General features: G+C 48.6%; 9 protein-coding genes across 9 annotated transcripts; 1 reads left to right on the plus strand and 8 right to left on the minus strand.

Annotated features, from left to right (window-relative positions):
- Positions 1–472: 472 nt before the first annotated feature.
- Positions 473–3,054, minus strand: EJ05DRAFT_439131 (DUF1793-domain-containing protein; the record flags this gene model as incomplete). Its single annotated transcript, XM_033741860.1, has 4 exons — positions 473–1,188; positions 1,246–2,682; positions 2,737–2,843; positions 2,894–3,054. The coding sequence occupies 4 exons, from the start codon at positions 3,052–3,054 to the stop codon at positions 473–475; spliced, it is 2,421 nt and encodes an 806-aa protein (XP_033600309.1).
- A 438-nt stretch (positions 3,055–3,492) lies between these two features.
- EJ05DRAFT_485944 (uncharacterized protein) lies at positions 3,493–4,758 on the minus strand (the record flags this gene model as incomplete). The annotated part of the gene is made up of 4 exons (XM_033745492.1): positions 3,493–3,974; positions 4,020–4,135; positions 4,187–4,691; positions 4,752–4,758. 4 exons carry the CDS (start codon positions 4,756–4,758, stop codon positions 3,493–3,495), a joined length of 1,110 nt encoding a protein of 369 aa, XP_033600310.1.
- Positions 4,759–8,232: 3,474 nt separating this feature from the next.
- On the minus strand, positions 8,233–8,826 carry EJ05DRAFT_500388 (uncharacterized protein; the record flags this gene model as incomplete). Its single annotated transcript, XM_033746988.1, has 1 exon — positions 8,233–8,826. The coding sequence occupies one exon, from the start codon at positions 8,824–8,826 to the stop codon at positions 8,233–8,235; it is 594 nt and encodes a 197-aa protein (XP_033600311.1).
- Positions 8,827–10,262: 1,436 nt separating this feature from the next.
- On the minus strand, positions 10,263–11,009 carry EJ05DRAFT_476167 (uncharacterized protein). Its single transcript, XM_033743965.1, has 2 exons — positions 10,779–11,009; positions 10,263–10,716 (listed from the first exon to the last, which is right to left on the minus strand). Exons 1-2 carry the CDS (start codon positions 10,952–10,954, stop codon positions 10,440–10,442), a joined length of 453 nt encoding a protein of 150 aa, XP_033600312.1. The 5' UTR covers positions 10,955–11,009; the 3' UTR covers positions 10,263–10,439.
- Positions 11,010–11,697: 688 nt separating this feature from the next.
- Positions 11,698–13,921, minus strand: EJ05DRAFT_369199 (nitrate transporter CrnA). The gene is made up of 2 exons (XM_033741133.1): positions 13,148–13,921; positions 11,698–13,093 (listed from the first exon to the last, which is right to left on the minus strand). Exons 1-2 carry the CDS (start codon positions 13,672–13,674, stop codon positions 12,007–12,009), a joined length of 1,614 nt encoding a protein of 537 aa, XP_033600313.1. The 5' UTR covers positions 13,675–13,921; the 3' UTR covers positions 11,698–12,006.
- Positions 13,922–14,496: 575 nt separating this feature from the next.
- EJ05DRAFT_492934 (NAD(P)-binding protein) lies at positions 14,497–15,871 on the minus strand (the record flags this gene model as incomplete). The annotated part of the gene is made up of 2 exons (XM_033746075.1): positions 14,497–14,545; positions 15,009–15,871. The coding sequence occupies 2 exons, from the start codon at positions 15,869–15,871 to the stop codon at positions 14,497–14,499; spliced, it is 912 nt and encodes a 303-aa protein (XP_033600314.1).
- A 223-nt stretch (positions 15,872–16,094) lies between these two features.
- Positions 16,095–17,382, minus strand: EJ05DRAFT_369196 (uncharacterized protein). Its single transcript, XM_033741132.1, has 2 exons — positions 16,324–17,382; positions 16,095–16,106 (listed from the first exon to the last, which is right to left on the minus strand). The coding sequence occupies exon 1, from the start codon at positions 17,161–17,163 to the stop codon at positions 16,441–16,443; it is 723 nt and encodes a 240-aa protein (XP_033600315.1). The 5' UTR covers positions 17,164–17,382; the 3' UTR covers positions 16,095–16,106; positions 16,324–16,440.
- Positions 17,383–19,302, minus strand: EJ05DRAFT_369695 (sterol C-14 reductase-like protein). Its single transcript, XM_033741134.1, has 3 exons — positions 19,073–19,302; positions 18,724–19,022; positions 17,383–18,678 (listed from the first exon to the last, which is right to left on the minus strand). The coding sequence occupies exons 1-3, from the start codon at positions 19,144–19,146 to the stop codon at positions 17,603–17,605; spliced, it is 1,449 nt and encodes a 482-aa protein (XP_033600316.1). The 5' UTR covers positions 19,147–19,302; the 3' UTR covers positions 17,383–17,602.
- Positions 19,303–20,581: 1,279 nt separating this feature from the next.
- On the plus strand, positions 20,582–22,040 carry EJ05DRAFT_485950 (ADP,ATP carrier protein; the record flags this gene model as incomplete). Its single annotated transcript, XM_033745493.1, has 6 exons — positions 20,582–20,638; positions 20,854–20,875; positions 20,998–21,074; positions 21,129–21,374; positions 21,435–21,812; positions 21,867–22,040. The coding sequence occupies 6 exons, from the start codon at positions 20,582–20,584 to the stop codon at positions 22,038–22,040; spliced, it is 954 nt and encodes a 317-aa protein (XP_033600317.1).
- Positions 22,041–23,917: the final 1,877 nt, after the last annotated feature.

A 23,917-nucleotide genomic window follows, 5' to 3' on the forward strand; every position in this document is an offset into this window, starting at 1 on the left:
TTGCGCTGGGCTACGATGAGCATGAATATAATGATCTTACCAACCCAAAACTCCATACAAATTCCCGAAAACGAAAATTTTAATACTAAATTACTTGTTCTTTGTGACTCTCCACAAAATGCACTACGTTTGGTCTCTCGAATTCGTATTTTCTCTTTGAACCCACCCCACTTACCCGCCACTGCAGTGCCACCTTGTTGTGTACGTCATATGTCATATGGCGACCTCTCGTCCTCGTGTCGATGCTAATACAACACATCACATCATGTCACACCACACACACACATACACATACACACACGACACGCCACACGACACGCCACATCACACATCAGCACTACCTTTGACACTCAATGTACAGTATGCGACATTTTCATTCTCCATGATAGCGACACGCTGCCGCATTGCGATATTTCCCATCTACCTATCTATCTGCCCACTTATCGACTCAGCTACCCACGAACCTCCCCATTCAATCCAAAATACCCACACTACCCAACCCACCACACGCCCTCTCAAGCGTCAAAAACGCAAAATGCCCTCCCACAACAGGCCGTGCAAAGAAGTTTGGCCCGGGAAACCCGCCGTCGCCCTCGGTGTTGTACAAGTCCGTAAACGGGCGATCGGTCACCGTCTCATTTAGCCACTTCGCGACTCGTTGGAGGATTTCTTTACGCACGTCCGAAGAAGCCACGGCGGCGGATTCGAATTCCCAGTCCGACTTTGTATACAGGTGGCGTGAGTCGAGCGGGAGGCCGTATTTCTGCATCACGGCCGCGTACCAGTCGGACTGCTTCTTGTAGATTGACGTGGGGATGAAGTCTTTGCTGTTGGAGGAGATGGGTCCAGAGATGGGTTTCTGCTCGCCAGAGTGCGCTGGCGAAAACGTGGGCGCAGAGCTGTTTGAGAATGAAGGGTGGAAGCATAGGATGGCGTCGGCGTAGAGCGAGTATAGAGTTGTCCAGCTGCCATACCAGTCGTATGCCAGCTTTGCGTGCGAGCCGTCGCGGGACATGCCGTATTCCTCCCATTTGGTTATGTATGTTTCCGAGATGTTCTTGTACCTCTTTGCGTCGGCATCTTCGCCGAGAATTGAGGATAGCTCGCTCATGGCCTTGATACCGATGATACCTTTCAAGGCGAGGTTCGTCTGGAGCGGAAGCCAGCCGGCGAAGTCGTCGGTGCATACTATGACCGTGTCAGAAGCGGAACATAATTGATAGATGACTTCATCTCGAAACTTACGTTGATTTGCTGGCTCTAGAGAGAATTCCACCAAGTAGCCGGTCCATTGCTTCCACAGACGGTAGCTGTTCTTGAGCCATTTTTTTGCCTGCTTAGGGCCCTTCAATACGCCACCCCACGAATTGTCAATGTACTCGATACCGTCAACAGTCCCTATCTCGGCAAGCGAGAAGGGATTCTCATTACTTTCGTCAAAGTCTTGACTACCAACGGTGGACCATCTTGACTGTGCTGCTGAGCTGTCCGAGTACATCAATGAGTTGATCAGTGCGAGGCCCATGATAAGCATGTCCCCACACTCTTCGACAGGCATGTACTCGTCCCGTCCGTCTGCGTGGCCTGTCTCATTGGGGAAATGGGAACCCAGGTCATGCATCGAGTAGTCATTAGGGTACTGGCCGCTCAGCTGATGCTCAATTAGCGGCTCCAAGAGGTACGAAAGCCATCGTGGATTCGTGTACAGGAAAAACGGGAACGCAGGGAAAATTACATCCACAGTCTGTGTATTGCCGTTACTTGAGATTTCTTTGAGGAAGAGTAGAGGATTGTCAGGTGTTCCAGAAAACGAGGTGGCGCCTAGGACTTGTCGAGCAGACAAAGCAACAATATCAACATAGTCATGCGAGCCAGATTGAAATGCATCTGCAGCGAGCTGATCAGAGTAATTCTGGGCAAGCGCTTGCGCGTTGTGAAAGTCCAAATAATGATAGTCGATCACTTTCTCATCCGTCAAGAACCATGACTTCCATAACGGCTTCGCATGCAGGAGGCCTCGAGCGCTGGCAAATTGAACTACTGGGTCCTGCATATGAGCCAATGTGAATTGGACTTTGTCATGTACTGCCTTTGTGGCAGTCGTCGAGGAGTTTTGGGCTAACTTGAAGCTCTTTGAGAACGCAAAGACCGGCTCACGTTCCATGACTCCTCGAAAGTCGTTATCAACCTGATTCTGTAATGTACCAGTCCGTGAAAACCGCTGTCTAAGGGTCTTAGCTCTACCAGCTTCATGTCTGACGCCCGCGGGAGCACTGAAGAGAAGATGTCCCCACTCTGATTGGTCGTATATTTCGGTGTATAGCAATTGCTGCGCACGATTGACCTTCCAAGTCTTTAATAGCTTCGTGCCTCTGGCATCTCCATTGTTCAAAAGCTCCCACTCAATCTTTGCATTTTTAGTCCCGCTCACCCATTCACCGTTGACATCGATGTATATGTCGAGGTCGAAATCCCCAGATACATAGACAGTCAGGTACGCTGCAGGTATTGATTGTCTCAAGGTGGATGTGGGTGTGATCGGGGAGAGGAATGATAACTTAAGCTCCAGAGGCTTAGAACCGGGCGTAGGAGCGGGGATCATGTAGGTAAGGTTCGTGGTCGAGGCATCATAACTTGCGCCTTTATAATCCGGGTACGAAACATTGTATCTTTCAACGTCAGCTTGGTTGCGGTCCCAGAAGGATCTCTAAGCTTACCCGATTTCTTCTCCGTCACTTTCGAGGAAATCTTGGACCCTACCAAGAAGAGGGTAAACATCTTTAGTGTCCGGCGAGGATGCCATTATCGCCATGCCGAGCGATCCTCCTGTCCAAAATATGGGCCTGGAAGTAGATCAATCACTCTGGCCGGATGGTCCAGGACAGGTCCTTACCAATGACTCCATGGTACGTCTCTGGCATTCGCAAGCCAGCTATTGAAGTAGGGTGTTCGAACGAACAGTGGAAGAATCGGAGGTGTCAATGTAGAAGCTTCAGCTACACTTGCCAGGAGTGCGCATATGGACGTTGAACAGCCGAAGCAAGAGAGCTTCATTATGAGAAGACAAAAAGACACAATTCAAGAGCTCAGTCGTCAGCCACGTAGCTTTCTGGGAAATTTGAGCTCGTTTTTTACATGCTCGATATCATACATTCAACGCATGAGACTTTGGGAGCTAGGAGCTGTCGTGAGACTTGAGTGATTAATGGTAGTGGGTCTGGGGAAGTCACCCAACAGGGCTGTTATGCACGGATGGACCCATCCATTGCGGGGAAGTTCCAACCAATCAAACTCCGTGCCCTGAATCGGGTTGTAGGGTCGTATTCAAATGCCGACCTCACCCTATCATTATTTCATGCTTCTTACACAAGTTATCATCCCGCAGACACGAATTCTTCGACAGCATCATTTGCCCAGAATCGTGATTCGCGGTCTGACATTCTTTTGATGCAATGGAAGTCTGCCTCTCCATGCCTCGTCGCCGCCGGCCCCTTACTTCTTTGAGACCGTGTCATTAACCACATCCTGCCAGACCTCAGCTGTGTGAGAGCGCTTACGTCCTGGAGTTGGAGAATCGATGTCCCTGAAGCCTCCTCTAATTGGGCTCGGTGCTCGCCATGCCTCTCTATCATGAGTTTCGACCGTGTCCTCCGTAGTCCTCGAAAACAATGACATTGGAAAAGAGCTGTTCGTGGTGGGGAAGAGGCGCCGCGAAGGCGGGATAGATAATCTCTTCGGACGCCCAACAAAGCCGAACTTGTCGTCCTCGATGTCATCTTCATCTGGCTGATTACCATGTGCCTCCGGTGCTTTGCTGGAGGAATCAAGAGACGTCTCGCTGTGGTGACCATCAACTCCTTCCGGCCCTTGTACATTCTCCATTGAATCTTGCAGGTCGAGGCTAAGGTAACTATCGATGTAGCTCTCATCGGAGCCATCGGGAACTCGCAGAATCTCGAGGCGCTTCAACTCATCTTGATAGTGTCAGCCTCGCATAAAATGGCGATCCATCCTCATACCTAATGTTTTGTAGTAGTACCGGAATGTAGCGTATGGCATGTCCACCGGATCTACGAGTGCATATTTGTAGAATCGCTTTGGCTGTTCTTTCTTTACCTGGCCAACAGACAAGATCCTGTCGAGGTTAGTAGCCATTCATACATTCGCACTCCATCGCTCTTCTCACTCTAAACCCGTTGGTCGTTTGCGCCCCTGTATGGTATCTCTATATTGATTCATATCCTTCGCAATTCTCTGGCGTCCGGCCGCACGATAAACGCGGATCTCAAACCTTGCCCCATAATTTCCTTCCAGGTTGTCATCCTGTCTGCTGTTGGCCGCGAAGAAAAAGCCTCGTCTTTCAGTAGCTGAACTTCTTGCATTCCAAGTTTCTGTAGCCTCGTAAAGCGCATGCATTGTTTTTCCTTGATAGTCTTCCTCCTTTCCGACACCCCAAGAGACCACGTCCGTGTCATTGATCGAGAGCTTGAAAAAGAAATAAGCTGAAGGAGGCTCCGGCTCGCTTAGGCTATAGCAAACCCAAAACTGCGCTCCTGGTCGCGATTGTATGTACACTGAGGCCACGTTATTTTCCAAGAGCTTGGGGAAGCCCGGCTTCTTGGGTGGTGCAAACTCCGGAACTTGCTCCACATCGAATTGCGAATTGACACCGAGGGTGATCCCGCGAAAACCTGCGAAATTGATTCAGTCAGCACAATTTCTGGCTTCGTGCAAGCAACTGCAAGACATACCAGGCATTTTTGTGACGCCTGAATCCAGACAGCGCTGCAGTATGGCTTCAAAAGAGGTCCGAAAGCTTCCGCAGCTCGATGTGCGAATGTTGTCGCGCGTATGCCCGGGACTTTGCGTGTGTTCAGCTCAGCAGGCGCAACACCCTCTTCATGGGCTTATCACGTGATGTCAGTGAAGTTCACCAGGAGTCGCAACTAGGCTAATACATAGCTCTAAGTCTGTTCCAAAAAGAAACTCTCAAGACGAACTAAAGACAACAAAACATTACCCATAAAGATGGGTGGCTACCACAGACCGGTGACCTTAAGCGCACACCTACAGTCATTGAAGTGCTCAAGACTCGAATGATGTTTGAAGAGCGATTCGCCTCCCTAGCAATAAAGTGATGGTCTATAGGATGACACAAGGCAAGCGCAGACGTGTTCTGGAAGACTTCAATCGCATTGCCATTCCATTCGTTTGTTCTGTAGCTCCGGTCAATTTCATATCTTTTTGGATGCTCAAAGGAGGATCCTTTAGTGCATGGCAAGACACGCATGGAGTGTCATTTGAAGACCTAAATATTCCTGACCTACTTGTCTTGCACAGCATCGCCCCTTTCCTACGTATTCCTTGCTTGGAGAGGGTATATGTTGATCGCTTACGATGGGAATCATCTCACGTTTTGCTGTACCCTGATCAGCTCAGGGTGGTAATGAATAGACTTCCACGGCTCATCACTGACAGTGTATCGTCAGCTGTGAAGGTAGGCAGCTGGCTTGAGCGAGACATGAGCTCACTCTAATGAACGATTGGATCTCTTGCATGAGATTAAGGCAAGGATTTAGCTTATTCGATTTCAACGAGAACATTTTGTAGAGCGATGTGTTACTGTCGTACTACGACAGTAACTTATGTAAAGTCTTCAACTAACACTAAGCCAGCTACCAGCATCGCCCTGTTTGTTTCGCCTCTTGAATAGCTCACACAGCAATGTATCTAGCTATCACAGCAAGCATTCTGAGAAATTTAAGCTCCTTTTATCTTACTTCAAGACTCTAAATCTTTTGCTTGTTAGTAGTTTTACGATACCTATCCCCGTTATACTGATTCAAAACTCACAATATAGGAAAGAAGATACAAGGCTTATCCAGCACCATAGTACTTGACATGGAGACAACATTCGGAAATTCGCGAAGTCAGATCTCCGTACCTATGATCAGTTCCTTTGGGTCAAAACTACACCCTTGCTGCTTGTTCACGTCCTTAGTGAAGTCCACCAAAACGACACCCCTGAAAACCCTTCCATTCGGTAAGTGATCGCTTTCTTGTCTCGATGGGTATATAATAGGAACAATTGTTGCATCCTTCGTAACACTAACACAGGTTCTAGGGCATTTGGCAAACTTGATTCTTGTCACCGAACGTTACCACGATCCTCGACCGAGTCCCCCCGTTCGATTCCCACTCACGACATCCCGTTCTGCTCTCGAGCCGTCGACCGTATACGTCGCTCGCCATTATGACGTACCCATTGCACACCGCGGTCGTCTGGCTTCCTTCCCCTTCTCTCCTCCGTATACGCCCTCTCACTGGCACACGTGCTCTCGACCCTTCACTTCCTCACTTGCACACGTGCTCTCGACCGTTGCGCCACAATGCAAACCAACCCTTATCGCCGGGCAGAGTTTCCCCATCCCCATCGGGGGGTGGTTTTTTGTCAAATTTTGCGGCGCTCACCACTCAAGACAAGGCAAGGTTTGGTGGTCTCTCATACTAATTGAAACAAATTTTGAAGAGATAATCGCGCGTTATCTTATCGCACATAGTTGCTTGTAAGCTCACATGAGTGTTTACATCGGCCAGTTTTTTGGTTGTGTCCAAAGCAGCTCAGCCCTGGACAACGCACCAAGTCAGTCTTTGGATGGCGACGTATAACTGTGTATCAACGAATACTGAATTCCTACTCAAAGATGCCCAAGAAAGACTGCACTCATGGCTTCAGCGGTGAGCCCCGACGCGTTTCGTGATCAGGTCAATCACAACGCACGCAGCTGTGCACTGTGACTTCATCTTCAATCTGCTCAGGGAAACGCCTTTTTTTCGAACAAAACTCAGCTAACTCGAAAGCAGTCTACTCTTTCTTGGTTCTCACATTTCAACGTAGCCACTCACTGACATATCGATTGCAAGCCTGCCATCAGAGAAAACCTCAACTTCATCTCAGCACGACTGACTGAGATTACTTGGGAAGTCTCTTGTCCTATAGAACAGACTCGCTTCTAGTCTCTGTAAGCATTCATTCCTACATATCGAACCAAGAACTAACGCTGCCCATGATATCTACGAAAGTTCAGATCAAACCCTCGCACAACTAGCGAATCTGAGAGTCGCCCAAACTTCCTATCCTGCGATACCAGCTTTCGACCCATATTCTTTGGACATGATAGAAGCCACTGACGTTAAGATCTCTATGCTCTTGGACACAGCCTCATCACGCGGAAGCATATAACTAGGCTGTTTTGCTGAGGCGTCCTTTCCCTCGCGGTCATTGAGGCCACACTACCTTATCCGCCATAAAGGCTATCGTTGCCTTATAACCATAGCCTCCCATACATGCCTCATTACTGCGTCACCTGGATGAGGACAAGCTGCTCATAATATTGGTCCATCGAAGAGAACGATGGTAGGAACCTGATCACTGTGGATCATAGAAAGCTGCCAGTATCCACATCTTGCTCGAACAGGCCAATTGCTGAGCGAGTGATGAATAACAAAGCAGGCCTTCAAGATCGATCTTCCGTGGTGTCGGGATCAGTGGCAGCTAGAAACATGACATTCTGGATCCATATGCGGCAAGAATGATGACAAGGGAATGTTTTGAGTGAGCCTTGTCCCTGAAAATGTTTTGACAGAGTACAGAATCAATCATCGACTCGACCTCGCAGTATAGACGGGTTTCTCCAGTACATTTTAATACCCTGGACGCTATGTACAGACCATTCGAGCCAAGACTAAACACTGTGTAGCGCTATATGCATGGAGAAGTATCGTATGATCCTCCTCTACCTGACATGATTCGGATATACATCCTGTGGGCAGTGGAAAGAGAATGACTTTGTTTACAATTATCAGGCTGATGCCCAAGATTGGGCGACAAGCCCCTAAGCCTTATTCCGAGAGGATGCCTACGCGTACAAGACGCTGATAGTGTAATATAGAATGACTGTGATGGTAATTTATTGTCTGTCAGTGCTCCAGGCTACATGTAAAGAATCACCAAAACGCAAAAGAGTATTCAAGCTTTCTTCTCTCCCATCACCCCTTCCATCTGAACAATGCCTTAGCTGCGAGACAGCCTCCAAAGTATCCGCTGCAAGAGAACGAACTAGTCTGACGATGCAATGTTATTTCTTCCACCTACATCATGGTCATGGGTCCATCCTCTATGGCTGAGTATTACAACTCACTACACGGAACCTGGCAAGTATTCGAGTCTTTTTATCTCCCAGCATGGTTTCTGCCTGGCGTAGTATGGCGTTTTTCAGTCGTATATCCAGCACCGCCTCCTACCGGATCCGCAAACGGGTCCTCCTGCATGGAAGAATTATCGCGTCGCGTAGTATCACCCCTGTTTGGCGTCTGTTTGCCCGCAGCTCCGAATGCATCACTGACGGCATTAAGATGCCCTGCTGGTGTATGCGTTTCTGTCCAACGATCATGCCTTGCGAGCTCTTTTTGGGTAGGATAAAGAGATTCGGAAGATGACTTGGAGACAGAGCTTAGGGGTTCAGGCTCACGCTCTCCTAGAAGCCTACGCGTGCATTCATCGGACGGGGCTTTCTTAAGCGTGAGTATTTTCCCAAGGTTCTCTTTGATTTTGCTCATGGCTTTTTTAGAAAGGAATGGAGCCTTGTTTTCTGTGAATTGGGAGGCGCTGGGCGCTGGGTTGGGAATTTGCTGTGTTTCGTAAAGGGATGTGGATGGGTTGGGCTGTATAGTGGCCTGAGATGCTGAAGGGTGTTTTGGCCTAGTGATTATGATAGAAACTGTGGAGAGGTGATTTGGTAGATGATTCATGTGACAGTGACACATGGTGGTAGCTTTATACGCTTCCCAAGTGTAGACAATGTCGGTGTACAGTGATTAGGAAGCATTGTGAGACAAAGCAAACCAGTAACAGAGTGGAAGGGCACCATTCGATGCTGCTTCAGCATATGGCAAAGAACATACGAGTGAACAACGCAGCCACTGTCAAGCGCAAACTGACAGGCTCGCATTACATTTACATGTTTTATATCTTCGCATTCGTTACTTCGGATGCCACTTGGTTGCAGATAGTCGCTCTTGGAAACTACCGGTAGAGAATGTCGGTCTTTCTGTATTACCAAGATCGTAATTCATTATCGAGTGTGGCCAAAGACGAGAAGACACCCATCACAGAGCACGGAGTTCATGGTTAGAGAGACAGTGGACTCACGTACTTCTAGAACTGCGCACAGAGTATATCTGACACTGATGAATAACAGTCCACAGAAGGCCATAAGCTGAGAAGATCAATTTGTAATATTAGAAGCTGTAATATATATCCAACCCAAAACAAAACTGCGTGGTGAGCTTCCACTAATATATCTCCGCGGCACTCTGACGCGTGGTAATCATATTGCATGTCGAACATCTCACACCAATCCTCTGGTTGAATTAACGATGGTCTGTCCTGTATCGAAGACACTATTTCTCAGCTCATTGATGCGCTCAGTAGGACCACCGGGTCACTCTGACAGTCGATGTATGGTAGTTCTCAGGCGTTCAGTACTGTATCACTGTCCCCCTGCTGACGAGTATGAGATGACTACTCAAGGTAAGTACACCAGAAATACCGGAGACCATGAGATAATCCCTACCATACATGCTTACCGTGAATTTGACCTCGAAAACTTGGCCTTGAACAACAGCAAAGTAATTTCAAATAATATAAACCTTAGAGTGTGAAACATCAGACAGCACTATACCACAATCTAAGAGACTATAGAAAGCATACGCGCGCAGACGTGAGCATATACAATCGGATACAATCCGAAGTACTAGATTAGGATTGTATGATTAGTCACCCTAAAAGTACAGATTAAGCTTGGAATCTATGCTAAGGGATTAAGATTGCTTATATTAGATTAATTAAAGTGGGTGTATAGCCGGGGCCCTATATTAGGCTATATTCAGGCATTATTTATGCCTAAGGCTGCCATATTAGTGCCTTAGGCTAGACTTTGGGCCTTAGGTAGAAATAATACCTAAATATGGCCTAATATTAGGCCCGCAGCTATTTACCCCACTTTATTCAATCTAACACAATCAATCTAACCAATTAGATTAAGATTGTACCGTCTTAGCAATCATTTTGAGTCGTAGATTGAGCTTGTATTCTCTATCAAAATTTTGGCCCAGATTGAGATTGCATAGATTCGGATTGTATATGCTCACGTCTGTACGCGCGCAGCTGAATAAATGATAACTGACGGGGCCAGCCCCACTCCTTCCTTCGATTGCATATAAATCTATCTATACAGCACCCTCTATTCTCGTGACTAACCTTCCTTCTCCAACTCTGTCGTCGAAGAACTTTCCACCTTGCCAGAGTGACCCTGGTCTCTGCCATCGTCGTCTCCCTTGCAACATGAGACTTCGCCAGCATGACCAGATCCCCACTTCTATCCCAGCTCATGTTTGGAACAAATCTTCTTACACCTTTCTTCCAACCTGCGAGATCTATTATCCGCGTCTCTCGCATTGCGATCTTGATGTTTGTCCCTCCGTCTCTCAATGCGCCTTAAATACAGATACAATTTCGCACGGCTTAGTAGATTCCAGTGGTGTCGCACTTTGGGCCGGTTGCGGTACGCTTCGTCAAATTCGGAGTTGATTCGTTTTTTGGTAGCTTCCGTGTCGGATTTTATTCTTGCATCAGTTTGATAGATTTCCTCGAGCCTGGCAGGGAGGACTGTTGTTAGGGATTTGGATGGGTGAAGGGGTGAAAGGGCTATAGGTACTTTTCTTTTAATTCCGCGGGAATGTCCCGCGCGGGACTGTCCCGCCAAGGCATCAGCAAGTCTTTGTAGGTTATGAGCGAATGCGGATGGCACTCCTCTTGGTCTTGGCTTTTGGACATACTGCCTTGAATACTGTCTCGTGTGGGTATCGGTGCTGATCTTGCTGTTACTGGCATTACTGTTACTAATGGTGCTATCCCATCCACAAGACCTTTGCTAGGAGTAACTGTAATGACTCTTGGGAAGAAGACGGATATAGTCGAATCGACGTATCAGAATCCGAAAAAAAAAACAAGTGGAGTGCGGCTGTGGATTAAGTGGAGCAGGCTCAAGATCTATATCGATGTTCACATATCGAACAGAGTCGCCTCGGAGGCTGTAAAAGTAAGGGATATTCATGAAAGAGCACATGGTGGACGCCGGGGCATAACAATGAAGATCAAACAATGCCCTTCACAAAGGAAACGAGTTTACTTCGCTTTGTTACAATGTCCAGTGAGCCTGACCTGAAGAGACGACTCATAGTGTCGGGTACAATGAAAACTGTTTTGAATCCTGACTAGCTCTCAGCAAGATCTTGATCATAGCTGATTCTGGTCGATGGCTGTTATATGCAATATGCTACACCCTGTCTGGAGAGGTTATCAAACCACAAAGGATCTTTTCGGATTTGATGGAGCGGAAACGTGCTTCGCTAGCTTCTAGTCTGCGACGCGTCCATTCATTCAGCCTGAGGTGCCACGTACATAAGGGGATACATCAAATACCGATGTTCGTTCTTACCAGAACCCAGAAGAAGAATGCAGAGACACGTCTGAATGCAGAAGCTGCACAAGGGCTCTTTCTAGACACGTGGAATGACAATGAAAGAGACTAAGCAGAGAAAATGAACTACATTGTTCCAGAGAACTAGCGACGAATTGTCTCGTCCAAAAGACCCACGTATCTCGTGAGCGCGTCATGAAGTGAATTTTTTGCAGTAGCCCAAGACAGCATTAGTGAATATCTACTTCCAATCCAGACAGGAAATACTCTACAATAGCAATAATCACAGTATCGAACACAGACGGTAATCAAACCCAACGTTACTATCTATCCTCGTCGCACATAATTCGTGTCATACTACTCCTCTACTGGTATCACGAAGCCACTCTACCCAAAACGCCAGTACTCCAACCTACGTCACTCTACCACAAGTTCTATGCGCTCTATACTCCAACAAAGCCCCTCAGCGACCGCCAATCTGCTTACTAGGCACAGGTCTAATCCAAGCAACCGCCAAATTCATGCCGATTGAGATGGCGCCAACGATGTAGAAGACTTGGTGGTAGTTCGTACCATGGTAGCGAAATGCGATGGCATATATAACTTTACTCATTGTCAGCAAAAGCGCCCACACAATAAGCCACGAGGAAGAGTGAGCACTCGACTTACCACCACCAAGATTGCCCACCGCACCCACAAGCCCACTCACGACCCCGTTCGCAAACGGATGCACGTGCGGCACAAGCCCAAAATTCGCTCCGTTGCCTGCTTCCATGAACATCGCCATCCCCGCGACCAGGCCGATCATAGTCGGTAGATGATGAGGGTCGAGAACGCCGATGATGATGGCGAATATCCCCGCGACGCAGCCTACGAAATGAATCCAGAGCTTCTTGCCCCATAGACTGCCCCCGGTAGCGCGGTAGATCACGTCCGCGATGACGCCACCCAAAGGGCGAGACACGACGTTCAGTAACCCGAACATGGCGGCCCAGCGCCCAGAGCCGGTCTGGAGGAGAGTCGGGAAGTTCTTAAGGTAGTAGGCGCCGAGTATGGAGTTTATAGCGAGTTCGGCGCCGAACGAGTTGAAGTATCCAGCGCACAAAGCGAGGGTTTGCGGAGACGTGTATACCTTGAGCATCTCCTTGAATGTCGGCGCTTGTACGATTTCATGCTGGTATTCGTCTACTATGACAGCCTCGCCGACTTCACGGTCGGCGACGTCGGCGTCGTCGGATTCGGAGGGCGCAGCGGATTTCTTCTCGGATAGGTACTTGGCGTCCTGAGTGGTTGAGACGGGGATCTTGTGCAGGGCGGGAACTTGTGCGGAGGCAACGTGGCCGGCGTTGTGTTGAGTGCGGATGCGTGCGTTGATGGCTTCGTGGCGGGTGGACCAGGCGCCGTTGGGAGTATCGGGGCAAAGGAGGAGCATGGAAATTGCGGTGGAGGTGATGAGAATAAAAGGCACGATGAAGGCGACGCGCCATGCGACATGAGCGCCGAGGTGCTGAGAGTGGACGAGGGAGTCGAAGATTGCGGGCATGGCGAAGCTGGTGGATGTGAGCGAAGGTTGCGTGAGTTGGATGAAGGTAAAGGAGACGAACTATGTGATGCCACCACCGGAATTGCCCCAACCACCGATGAGGGCGTTGGATGTTCCAACAACATTTTTGTCGAAGAACTGCATAGACCATACCTGGCAAGGAACGAAAGTGCCACCGAGAATACCAATGAAAAATCTCAGAGTGATCAGTCCAGCCGCATTGTGAATAGTTCCGGCAAGGGCAGTTGGGAGAGCGCCAACAAGTAGGAGACTGGCAAAGACCTTTCGGGGCCCAAACCTATCACAAAGAGGTCCAGCAACGGCACGAACCAGAAGTGTAGCAACTAGTCCAGAGATATTTGAGTTCGCGACTTCATTCGTGGATAGGTGAAGGTCTTTCTTGATAGTAAGGGTCAAGAGCGGCGGGAAAGCGTACCAGGACCAAAAAGCAATCAAAAAGCCAAGCCATGAAAAGAAGAATACACGACCATGCACATCCACTGGGTTTAGGACAGGAATGGAACGAGCTTTGCCATTGATCGGATTCTGCTCTGGCTTGGTCCAGAGGAGGGAGAGTTTAGGGGCCATTGTTGATGTCGATCGCTTACCAACGAAGATCTGGACAGGTAGAAGAATGACTGCAGACTAGACAAGGAAGAAAGTTGGATGGTGAGACTCGACTCCGAAAGCGAGAAGACCGCATATATACGAACAGACCGGACATATCAGACCACCAGGCCCGCGGATGTGGTCAAACGCAGTGCTGGCATCTCCAGAAAGTAGTGGGGACTTTGAAGAATCCAGAACTACACAATTCAGAGATCTACTAATTACCAGGAATGGAGGCGTCGTTGCCAGGCTCTGGCTGATATCGGATATGTTTGATCAAGTAGGGAGTAAGAGATAGCGAGCATGAGCCATTTGATTTTGCAGACAATCCGCGGAAATCTATAGATGATGGGCGCGAATGTCGCAACAGGACTTGTTGTTAGTGTGTTTGCTGCCGAAAGCGTTATCAGCACCGCAGTGCGCTGTAAGCACGGCTTGGCCTGGCCTGATAAGCAATTCCCTCCAAGTCGCACATGAAAGAGTCCAGAATCGGAACATCCTACAACTCCATACTTCTTTCACCAGTTCATAGGCTCCTCAGACCTGCGCTGTTGTGCATATGTGATAGCTGTTCCCTTTCAGACCTGGAGAAAACCCTGGGCAATCGAGATTTAGATATCTATCGATATGATGCGACCTCGAAGCAGTTGGAGCTGAATGAGGGGCAATCGGTACCCATCAGCCCTACTAACTCAGGATGGAGGCCTCTCTTCTTTTTTCTTCGTATTTTCCGTGTTCATTCTCCTACAGCATCAGCCTCATGCCCCGTTCAATTCCCAAGCTCTTTCTCTGCCCATCACTCTACTGTAAGATGATAAAAACTGTACCCGGGCACCGTTCAGGTACGCGCCTGTGACGACAACTACGAGCATGACGTCTCCGCGGTTCGCAGCGTCGCAAGCTCGCAGATCGTCACCAAAGTGGCGTCGCGACTGATAAGGGAAAGCAATCTGTGGATGTGAGGATTGAGATAGTAAAGAGGGTCTGGGCCGAGATTGTTGTGGTGTTTAAAAGCGTTGTGGCGCGCTCGTGGCTGGACGCGAACATCTCCGCGGCCGTGGACACACGCTAACTCTGCTGGAGATTATGGATATCGTGGGGGTGTTTGGAATTTGGGCGTACAATGTTTGTGTCTATTTTGGGCTGCATGTTTATCGCGAAAAAAGTTGTGTTGTGGAGCGTCTGGATCCCTAGATACTGAGTGTCTACTTCGTATGGAGGCTGCGTGGCTATTGAATCTGAACCTCAGTTTATGCATCAAAGTGAACAACAAACCCGAAGCCGCTACTATTCTCTCTGTATATCAGGCAGACTGTCCCTTAGCATAGTCGGTACTGTAGCTGATGTCCTTCCATTCATCTAACAGCGCCAGCGTAGCCCTACACTTCTCGCGAATCGTCTCCTGACAATCACTTCCTAGTACAAGCCTTGGAGGTATACCCTTCTTTCCAGTCTCGCCGCTCCCAGTCAACACATCGACAATGACCTCGCACCCCTTCTTCACATCTCCTGGCTGGTTACCGCCAACCTGAGCCAGCAATCTCCTCACTTCTCCTGTCGCAGTATCCGTATAGTCCTGAATCTCGACCTCGCTCTTGACTTTTGCGTCAGAGCTTAAGAAATTAGATCTGAAGTATCCCGGTTCGATGACTGTCGCTGTGATCCCGAGGCCCTCTAGCTCCGGACGCAAACTCTCGGCTATCGCGCTGCAGCTCCATTTTGTCGCTGCGTAGTTTGCAAAGCCGGCCCCGCCAGTCCAAGATCCCAAAGAGCCGAAGATAGCCATGACTCCGCTCCTCTGCGCTCGCATGTACGGCAATACAGCCCTTGTAACGTTTAGCATGCCCAGAACGTTCGTGTTGAAGGTAGCAAGCGTTTCTTCCGGACTCGTCTCCTCGACTGCGCCTTCAAGAATGTAGCCTGCTGCATTAACTAGGATGTCGATGCTACCATGGATCTTTTGGGCTTCTTTTACTGTCTCCTTGATCTGGGGAAGCGGCCAAGTTACATCCAGAGCAAGAGTTGATGCGCCGGATTCTTTAAGACCAGCAATCTTTGCTGTATTGCGAGCAGTGGCTATGACTCTGTGACCACGAGCCAGAGCAAGTTCTGCGATGCCTTTACCAAAGCCGTTGGATGTGGCTGTGATCAGCCAGACAGGAGTTTCAGAGGTCATAATGCAGTATGTTCTGTACAAGGCTTTGATCTCGAAGGGAGGTTCCGGAACCGCGAAGAGAAGAACTCCGCACTAATCTAGGTCGATATTAACAGAGATAGCGAGAAAGTTGTTGAAACTTATAGAGGTATTTGTATGGGTTCTGCAAGCAATATGTGTTGCCTACCTAGTGATAAAGGTTACAACGCTCCGCTTCATACAATATCGTTCTTTCTGCTATTAAGCTACGGCGACCCTACATTATATCAATGATCATGTAGATCTGGCAGAGCTGAATGAGGATCATTATACGCTTCTTGGCATCAGCCGTACCCCACTTTCTCTCGCATATAAGACACTTAAGTCCTATATCTCCGTTGTCAGATGTGAGGCCATTGGTAGACTTCTGCCTTTGCTTGTGCATGATAGAAAGCATCCTGATAGGGGACTATAGGTTATTTCATAGCACATACTCAGATTGATGACGAAGAGCAATCTTCTCCTACTACCCGTAGCAAAAGTCGGTCTTTGCGGTTCGTTATTCTCATAGCATGTCCATTATCAGTCACTGCTGCACAGCGCATTTGCAATCACTTCTTGCCTTCTACCCACTTCCATATCGCCTCTTCACCTTTCTTCAGACTTTCGCCCGCTGTATTCAACGCATTCATGATGCTCTCTTGGGTTGTAGTATCGCCACCAAGCTCACTCTCTCGCCTTGCTGCCTCTCGTAATTCAGGAGGATCTTCGAATGCGCGGTAGTTCTGCACATATCCCGGAGGATGCTCGATAGGACTCTGCCATGGCTGTCGTGGCTGCGACGAAAGCTTCGCAGTTCCGAGAGGAAGTGATGTTGAACCTGAGCCTGAGCCTTGATATTGCGCAGGCTGATATGGAATTGTTGACTTGCCAGACAGTTGACTATCCGTTGGAGGCGGAAGAGATGCTTGAGGTGGGAGTGAGCGCGTCTCCGTTACGGCGACAACCTTTTCTACCACATTGGCTGACTGAGGTGGTATAGGTACTGCCCCTGGCTGCGGAGGCGGCGGTGTGTCGGCATTTTGCTGCGATGACAATGTGGTCAAGGCAGTTGTGGCCGCGGGAATGTAACGTGAGGCAGGCTGGGGCGCCGCAGGAGGAGCCGGGCTGTAAGTGTTTGAAGTTGTCGTAGGTGTAGGTATCTCTATGGTACGGGTTGGTGGAGGAGCGGTTTGGGGAGTAATGCCACTCGCTTTTCCTGCCGTCGTAGAAGCCTCGGTGGATGAAACCTCCGGGTTGATTGGGTCGTGAAGGTGGATTGGTATCGGAGGCATGATGGTGAGATGCAAAAGAACGGCGGAAGTGTTGGATCTGAGGAATTTGCGGAAAAGTAAAAAAAATCTAGGACATCTGTGGCAGGGTTGTCTTTGCTGTAATTGCTAGGGTCGACAGGTTGATGTATAGTGTTCGTTTGTCAGGTAGAATCGTGGACGTGGACCCTGGCATGCATGTCCATTGACATCATTGTGGCTCTGAAACATCATTTTCACGCTAGTACCGCTTCTACCTAAATATTGATGCCTAGTGTCTGATGCCTGAGTGTATTACCACTCTTCCTCCTATCTTGCTGTCTCCAGCAGTATGATGATTAGCTTATGATACATAATGTCAGAATCTTTCGGATTTTCTCCCTGTGCCTAGTATACTGTATTCCAATCTCTCCCGCATTCGGTTTGATACAATGTTGACCGCCAGAAAACACCCAAGATTGTCTTAGTAGACGTATGGAATGATTCTATAAGGAACTTTCTCCACATAGCGGTCCCAGTCCTTGCCATATTTGCGTCTGCACTTCTCCTCATCTCTGCGCTCTCTATGAATGAGTAGAACGGCAAAGTAGATCATGAAAAAGTAGGTGAATAGCATTCCCCATCCTTTTGCTTCACCCGGAACGACCTTCTTAGGTCCTAGAATACCAGCGATTGAGTCACGCTCAATGACATATCCCGCGATTGCGGTCGGAAGACAGAAGGACCAACTCATCAACCAGTCGCCCAGATAGTTGATATGGCGGGCCGTTCCCCACCAGCCAGTAGTCAGTAATTTGGAGCCAGATTCGGTCTCAATGTATTCCAGGTGGGCAATTCTCGGATCTTTTGGGTTGGTACGGAAGCGATTCTTCTCGTTGTTAACAGCACGGAAAAGTGCATAGCCGGAAGCCTGAACGGCAAAGACACCCAGCAGTCGAAGCGGACCGAGCTGAACGGGATGAACAGCTAAGTAACGAGTATGGATGCTGTAAGTAAACGGCAACCATGGCACATCCCCGAAAGCTAGCATGAAGCCAAATCCATCAGCGATTATATCGATAGTAGTGAGGATAGCAGGCTCCATGTATTGGCCATCAAGTGTGTAGAAGGCCTGAGCAAACGTGATGAACAGAATCGAATCTGTCACATGACCATAGTGGCGATATTGCGCAGCAATGTTTGACAGATTGATAACAACCCATGCAATCATACCAGGACGTAGCTCCATCCATGACTTAATGTCAATCTCGCCGAAGACTGGAAGAGTGATGCGGGGATTGAGTTCGCGTCCGATGAACCAGTCGTATAGCATGTTGCCACTTTGTCCACCCTTGGCGAGCTCACGGAGCTCCTTGTTGCCTGGCTTGACACTGAAAGACCGTATATAGACAAAAGTAGCCAATGCATACGCAAATACAAGGTTAGTAGTAAGAAGTGGGATCGTGTTTTCCCATAAGAATACCCAGATCGGCCAGTCAGCGCCCTGATAGAGGGTACCTGCCGCTGCAATTGCGAGCGTAAAGACGTGGATATTGAAGGCTGTAGCAGTTAGTTTTGTGTGGGAGTCAATCTGATAACACTCACTGTTAAGTCGATACTTCAGTTTGCCACCAGAGTCAAGTTCAACACCTTCAATCTCAGTTGCAGGTAAAAATCTCGTCAAAGTCAGGAGGTAAATATACCACCCGACCGTAGCTAAGATAGACTGCAGGTTGATGATTGACTCTATACCTTTCCATCCGATGTCCCGCTTTAGATCTTCGATGTTGAATTCCGTCGGGTGAAGCAATGATGGAATTGGACAGCCAGAGACATCGTTGCAGCCAAATGCGAAGACGTAACAAAGGATAGGCAATCCGATGGAGATGAGGAATGCACCGGGACTGTACATGTAAGCAGAGGGATGACAAGATCCAATGATTTGTTAACGTACGGGCCCATGAACTCATATCCATGTTTCTCAGACGGTGCGGCTGTCGATGACGCTTTCGACGTTTTCGGAGCCATCACGTTTGAGCGCGCAGTCTATGTCAACGCTGCACAGGCGACACGCGGAAGGGATATACAGCAATTGACAGATGGAACGAATTGATCAGCCAAAGAAAGAAGAAACGCGATGAGAGGCGGAAAGAGTATGAATAATACTTGGAATTGTAGCGATGCAGGCTGACTTAACCATCGTTCGACTTTGTCCCGTCGGGAAACGAAGCAGCCGCGAGCGACGCACGGGCGCTCATGATGATGCTCAAATCGACTAAATAGGGGAAAGCCCGGATTAGGGGGGCACGTGATGCCCGTGAACTAACGGACACGATCGGAATGTGCAAGCCTACCCGAAACTACCAACACACACACATATATATATATATACATATACCTGAACAGTCCAGTATTCTAAGCATGCATCGGACAAACCCAGATAGTTTGCCACATCAAGTGGTTGACATAGCTCCACCACCACAAGTCATCAATCAGTTCCCGATTCTACGGCCCAATTTCTCCAAGGGCGGCAGTCATTGGCGCAACGATAGAATCAGGAACTCACTGACCCATTTATCAGCTGCGTCTCATGAGAGGTCCTGTGCGGAGCTCGAATGTGTGGATTAAGTTGAACGCTTTAATTGACATCGGCGATAATAGCCATGGCCGATGAGCATGAAAGAACCTGACTTAGGTGGGATTGAATGTTGAATACATGTTGTGTGCACTCTGGTACTCTGATGTTGATAGGTTACGTATTAGGCCTACAGCTTTACTAGGTCTCAAGTCGGCAGTTACATTAGGTGCAAGAATCCTGCCATAGAGCGTATGGAAGATTCAAGATCGAACAACGATAAGGAACGTATTTCCATGAGAGTCATGGTGTGTGTTCATAAGGCTGCTGTTGTTTGTAACAGCTTTATATCAGTCCCTAATTAATACCTCACGCCCATAATGATAAATGGCACGGCTCCTTGTTCGGTAGCGATTGGCGCGGACCGCGGACAGGGGGTTTGTAGTGGGTCGGAAAGATGGAAAGGCTGGAAGAGCAATAAAGATGGTACTCATGTCTGCAGTGCTGGGCAGAACACTCCTAAGGTTGCTAGCAGAATCGAATCGCACGAGAAGGGAGAAAGGTTCCAGCCTTAATATGTTTCGGCCGCAAATTGGAAGGTTGAGAGAATAACAGTCCGAGGTATGCGGTCTCGCAGCAACGGGGGCAAAAACGCTGATATGGCTGTGAATGGCTAGTAATAGACCTCTTCTGCTCAGGACTTCGGCCCGGATTTTTCCGAGCTAGGTCAAGGCGGCTAAGCCTAACCCTGCCGCAAAATCTTTCTCACTCGCTCCTCCCTACAAAACCCTCCAAAGCAACTTTCTTCCATTCTCACTTCATCTCCATCCCATCTCCCCTCAACCTTTTCGACTTTCTTTCGTTAGAAGTCTTTACATAGCTGTCATAATGTCAGACAAGAAGGGCGAAGTCGTCCAGCAGGACAAGTCCTTCATGGGCATGCCGGTAAGCTCACTGATTCTCGATCTTAGTCTGCAATTTGACAGCAACGACAATTGTCACATCCTATCTACATTCAGCAATCGCTCGCGGTAGCTCTTTTACAATTGATCGTAAAGCTTCAACGGGTTGTGTGGAGATGAATGGCATTGGCAATGCTGTCGATCCTGACCTTTACTTCTTTGCGCGCGACCATGACCAGCAGCTAACAACATTATCAGGGTTTTGTCGTCGATTTCTTGAGTACGTCGCCTTCACCTGTCAATTGACATCACTCTGGAGGATCGCCTTGATCTCCTGAAATGATTGGATACATTTGGATTGCAACACAATACGTTGTCGACATGCTGACGCCTTATCTATAGTGGGTGGTGTCTCCGCTGCCGTCTCGAAAACCGCCGCCGCTCCCATTGAGCGTGTCAAGCTTCTCATTCAGAACCAGGTAAGTGCCATCAATGCTAGCCTATTTTCAAACCTGTACTGACAATCGTTCCAGGATGAGATGTTGAAGTCTGGTCGTCTTGACCGCAAATACGATGGTATCGCCGACTGCTTCCGTCGTACAACTGCTGGTGAGGGTGTTATCTCTCTCTGGAGAGGTAACACTGCCAACGTCATCCGTTACTTCCCTACTCAGGCCCTAAACTTCGCTTTCCGTGACACCTACAAGTCAATGTTCGCGTACAAGAAGGAGCGTGATGGTTACGCCAAGTGGATGATGGGCAACTTGGCCTCCGGTGGTGTAAGTGAAGCATTTGAGATGGATATCTTGCCTGAAATATCACTGACCACTAGCATATAGGCTGCCGGTGCCACCTCTCTTCTCTTCGTTTACTCTCTCGACTATGCCCGTACTCGTCTTGCCAATGACGCTAAGAACGCTAAGAAGGGTGGTGACCGTCAATTCAACGGTCTCGTAGACGTTTACAAGAAGACTCTGGCCTCCGATGGTATCGCTGGTCTCTACCGTGGTTTCATGCCCTCCGTTCTCGGTATAGTCGTTTACCGTGGTTTGTACTTCGGAATGTACGACTCTATCAAGCCTGTTGTCCTTGTCGGTTCCCTTGAGGGTAACTTCTTCGCTTCCTTCGCTCTCGGTTGGGCTGTCACTACTGGTGCTGGTATCGCTTCCTACCCTCTCGACACTATCCGTCGTCGTATGATGATGACGTCTGGTGAGGTATGTATCAAGTGAAGCAACTCTCAATTATTCGCAATTCTGACATCATACTAGGCCGTTAAGTACACTTCGTCTATGGATGCCGCCCGCAAGATTGTCGCCGCTGAGGGTGTCAAGTCTCTGTTCAAGGGCGCTGGTGCCAACATCCTCCGTGGTGTTGCCGGTGCTGGTGTGCTCTCCATCTACGACCAAGTCCAGCTCCTCATGTTCGGCAAGAAGTTCAAATAAATGACTCGCTCCGGTCAATACTGGAACAGGTCTCAGGGTCGTGCAGATGGGAGTGTAATGATGAGCGCGGTGGTCGTGTAGAGGACGGCGCAGACATGATACTCTAAAGGCTGGCTAGCTGAATCAGTGGAAAGATAAAGGATATGGGAATCTTCTTCTTTTGTTCATCTACTGGTTTGGTCGCATGTACACTACTGCTGGAGCATTCAAGACTTCTTTCTCTACATTCACCTCCCCCACAGCCATTTCCGCTCGCTGTACTAAATCACCATTGTTGCTCATTTTCTCTTTTGTTGATAGACTTCTGTTGCCGTCCTTGTTGAGCATTAGTAATGACTCAATGATGCAGGCTTCAAAAATAGTTGCATAGAGCGTTCTTCCATTCTAGCTTCACTGTTGTCCTTTCTAAGTGCTTACCTTAATTGTGCATGCCAGGATTAAGCCTGGACAAGACCTCTGCGAAAGTTTATCCAACAGTAGAATAATCGTTACTCTAGCTAGCTAGGCCGGGTGACTGGGACCCAGTGTCCTTACAACGTCGATGACGACAACGGCAACAAGAAGAATATAATCCTATAATCCTGAACTCAAACACGTCTGATCTGAAGCTCTCGGGCAGGACAGGGATATCGTAGCATAGCAATGAGACCACTAAGATTTTGAATGACATGCAAGGGGAGGGATATCAAAGAATAGAACCGAAGAATGAACAAGCCGCCCTGCAAACTTTTCATGGTTCGCTTTTCTCTTCTTTCCTTTTCCTTTCGCTTGAATGGATGGGTGGGTGGGTATATGTTTTGTACAACAGAGAAACAAAAGAGTACAGGAGAAAATGTCGAACAAGCATGTACAGTCTTGGAATAGAGATCGTGGAATGGCAAGGCATCTTGGTTCCTTCCTGACGGGCATCATCGGAGGTTCCAAGGGAGTTATTAGTGTTGGGAATCAGACTCGGAGCTGGCCAAAATGACTTTTCCTAGCCAACGTGTTCGTCAGGAGAGAGCTTTCCAAGAAGAGTGCGAGTTGTGTAGAGCCGATTAGGGTCGTGTCCTCTCGGCAGAAATGTATCCAATGTCGGGAAATTTCCTACGGTGTCAAAAACTGCCATTTAACCATTCAGCCAACATTGGATTTGCTTGATAGTCATTGACGTCGTCCATATCCGTCGCTGGAACAATCTCGTCGACGTCGTTGAAGTCGTCGGGCGCATCTTCATGGTCTGCGGTCTCATACTTTATAGATTGTGTTGGATCCGCCGCGTCCTGAGAAACTTGACCATCGTCGCCAAGTTGCGTGGTGAGATCTTCTCCTGCAACTTCTGTCTCGGGCTGTTGTCCGCCGCATAAAATTCTGTCAAAAGCCTCATTGAAATTGTCGAGGAGGTCCTTGACCCTTCGCCTGATTTTCCGCTCAGCGCTGGAAACCTGTGCGGCACTGTCAACTTGTACGCCGGCGATGATGCCCATGTAGTCTTGTTGCATAGACCTCCATACATAGTCACTCTGATTTGCGCAAAACTCCTCAACATCTCGGCACATTTGGGCGAGTCTTTCTTCAACCCCCTTTACAGCATCCATGAACATGTTCGAACGCGCCTTCTCGACGTGATTGAGCATCGCAGCCTTCATCCGAGCGTACGAGCCCGTGCCGCACTCATTTGTGCAGATCGTGTATGCGACTTCCATAGCTGCAGTGATGACTGGAGTGAATTCGCGATTCACCTCACGTTGGCGTTCGTTTATGGCGGCGAGGACCTTTTGGGTGTGGTCCTGCAGCAACGCCTGATGGTTGCCAATCTGCCGGGCCAGCAATTCTATTCTGGAAAGACCAAGACCTTTCTCGTGGGCGCGAGCACCTATGGCATCATGGAAACACTG

This window comes from Pseudovirgaria hyperparasitica (assembly GCF_010093815.1).
Source record: "Pseudovirgaria hyperparasitica strain CBS 121739 unplaced genomic scaffold EJ05scaffold_8, whole genome shotgun sequence".
Taxonomy (NCBI): Eukaryota; Fungi; Ascomycota; class Dothideomycetes; order Acrospermales; family Acrospermaceae; genus Pseudovirgaria; species Pseudovirgaria hyperparasitica.

What these genes read in the sequence shown, in the direction of transcription:
- EJ05DRAFT_369695 (XM_033741134.1), bottom strand. Translation starts at nt 19,146, where the DNA reads ATGGCTCCGAAAACGTCGAAAGCGTCATCGACAGCCGCACCGTCTGAG. An exon ending in GGATATGAGTTCATGGGCCC is followed by an intron (nt 19,023 to 19,072) that starts GTACGTTAACAA and finishes TTACATGTACAG; the next exon opens with TCCCGGTGCATTCCTCATCT. An exon ending in ACTGAAGTATCGACTTAACA is followed by an intron (nt 18,679 to 18,723) that starts GTGAGTGTTATC and finishes TAACTGCTACAG; the next exon opens with CCTTCAATATCCACGTCTTT.
- EJ05DRAFT_476167 (XM_033743965.1), bottom strand. Translation starts at nt 10,954, where the DNA reads ATGCCAGTAACAGCAAGATCAGCACCGATACCCACACGAGACAGTATT. An exon ending in CCCGCGGAATTAAAAGAAAA is followed by an intron (nt 10,717 to 10,778) that starts GTACCTATAGCC and finishes CCTCCCTGCCAG; the next exon opens with GCTCGAGGAAATCTATCAAA.
- EJ05DRAFT_369199 (XM_033741133.1), bottom strand. Translation starts at nt 13,674, where the DNA reads ATGGCCCCTAAACTCTCCCTCCTCTGGACCAAGCCAGAGCAGAATCCG. An exon ending in TCCGGTGGTGGCATCACATA is followed by an intron (nt 13,094 to 13,147) that starts GTTCGTCTCCTT and finishes CACATCCACCAG; the next exon opens with CTTCGCCATGCCCGCAATCT.
- EJ05DRAFT_369196 (XM_033741132.1), bottom strand. Translation starts at nt 17,163, where the DNA reads ATGCCTCCGATACCAATCCACCTTCACGACCCAATCAACCCGGAGGTT.